At 64.9% G+C, this 1,501-nt stretch overlaps 1 protein-coding gene across 1 annotated transcript in view; it reads right to left on the minus strand.

Annotated features, from left to right (window-relative positions):
• The window catches only part of MNEG_7415 (hypothetical protein), a gene marked incomplete at both ends in the record, with an annotated part of 1,971 nt that extends 853 nt beyond the window's left edge, over positions 1–1,118 (minus strand). Inside the window, 4 exons of the mRNA XM_014044116.1 lie at positions 10–66; positions 280–400; positions 678–829; positions 1,071–1,118. Of these exons, the coding sequence (XP_013899570.1) occupies positions 10–66; positions 280–400; positions 678–829; positions 1,071–1,118 (378 nt within the window). The remainder of the gene's footprint in view (positions 1–9; positions 67–279; positions 401–677; positions 830–1,070) is intronic.
• Positions 1,119–1,501: the final 383 nt, after the last annotated feature.

Below are 1,501 nucleotides of genomic sequence, written 5' to 3' on the forward strand. Positions count from 1 at the left end.
GGGGCGCACCTTGTGGCAGTCGGAGCCCTTGCCGCCGAGGTCGCGCGCGTGCTCGCTGGCGCCGGCCTGCGGGGGTCGGCAGCAAGGGGGTGCAGGGTTGTCGAACGTGCACGGGTCGAAAACGAACGGCAGAGGCGGCAATGTTGGTGATGAGACTGAAGGGCCAAGCATCGCTCGAGGTGCGGACTGCAAGCTGCGCCAAAGTGGTGAAAGGTTGAGGGAGCAGGCAATTATCAGGCCACCGAAACCCCCAACACATCAAAGTCGGCGCCAATGCACCTCGATGTACTTCTTGGCATTGTCCCATGCGCCGCCGGTGTTGGACATGGACACGGCCATCTGCACGCCAGACACCAGGGCACCGGCCAGCACGCCGGCCAGGCAGCGGGTGCCGAACAGGCTGCGCCGGGGCGAGGGCGGGGGCGGGCGGGCGCCAAGGGAGGTTGGGGTCGACTGATAGGGGAGCGCAGGGCGTGCGTGCAGGGCGATGCGGCAGAGCGCCCGGGCTCCGCAGACCTGCAAGACGCCCCGCATCAGGTCGTGAGCGGGTGTACAAACGGCTCGAAGCCAGCCACGGGCACATACGTCGTCTGTCGCTGACGCCCTTGACACCAACTCCCTCCACACACACATACACACTCACAAACAAGAGCCCAGCAAAGCACACACGCACAAACCTGCCGGCGATGACGGGGGTGAGCATCACCAGGGCCCCGGGCGCGATCATCTCCTTCAGCGACGAGTCGGTGGATATCTCAACACAGCGGCTGTAGTCGGGGCGGGTGGTGCCCTCCATGAGGCCGGGGGTGGTGTTGAACTGGCGGCGAACCTGGGGGGCCGGGGCGCGCGCGCGCGCGCGTGTGTGTGTGTGTATGTGTGTGCACATGTATGTGACGCTGCGCCTCATACACCTCACATATACGCACTCGACCATGGAGAAGGCATCCTGGCCCACAAATCTATCTGTCCTCATGCGCTCGCGGCCCCAAAAAACTCTCACACCGACGTGCGTCCACGCAGCCAACCCGCAACAAAAACAAGCACGCACGCGCCCGCCCTCCCGCACCCACCTCCTCCACCATGGCGAGGGCGGCCTTGCCCACGGACTTCATGGTCATGGCGCTGAACCAGAACGGCAGCATGGAGCCCACCAGCAGGCCCGCAAAGACCTGGGTTTAGGTTGAGGGATCAGGGTCGGACGAGCAGGGTGTGTAACAGAGCCGGTTCAGAGTTCGGAAGTCTAGGGTTCAGGGGGAGATATGTGGCGGGGCTGCGGCTCGGCGTATGCAGGTGGGGCGAGGCACCAGGGCATGTGGGCGTGAGTGGTGTCGGAACAAGCGCGGCGGCAGAGGGAAGCTGCAACGCGGAGGTAGTGGCGGTTTTGGAGGTGAGTGTGCAGGAAAAACCGACCTTGGGGTCGAGGATGGACGAGTTGATGAGGTCGATCTTGGAGCGGGTGACGTAGGCGCCGAACAGCGCCAGGGACACCAGCGCGGCGGAG

The sequence above is a fragment of the Monoraphidium neglectum genome, assembly GCF_000611645.1.
Source record: "Monoraphidium neglectum strain SAG 48.87 unplaced genomic scaffold scaffold01308, whole genome shotgun sequence".
NCBI lineage: Eukaryota > Viridiplantae > Chlorophyta > Chlorophyceae > Sphaeropleales > Selenastraceae > Monoraphidium > Monoraphidium neglectum.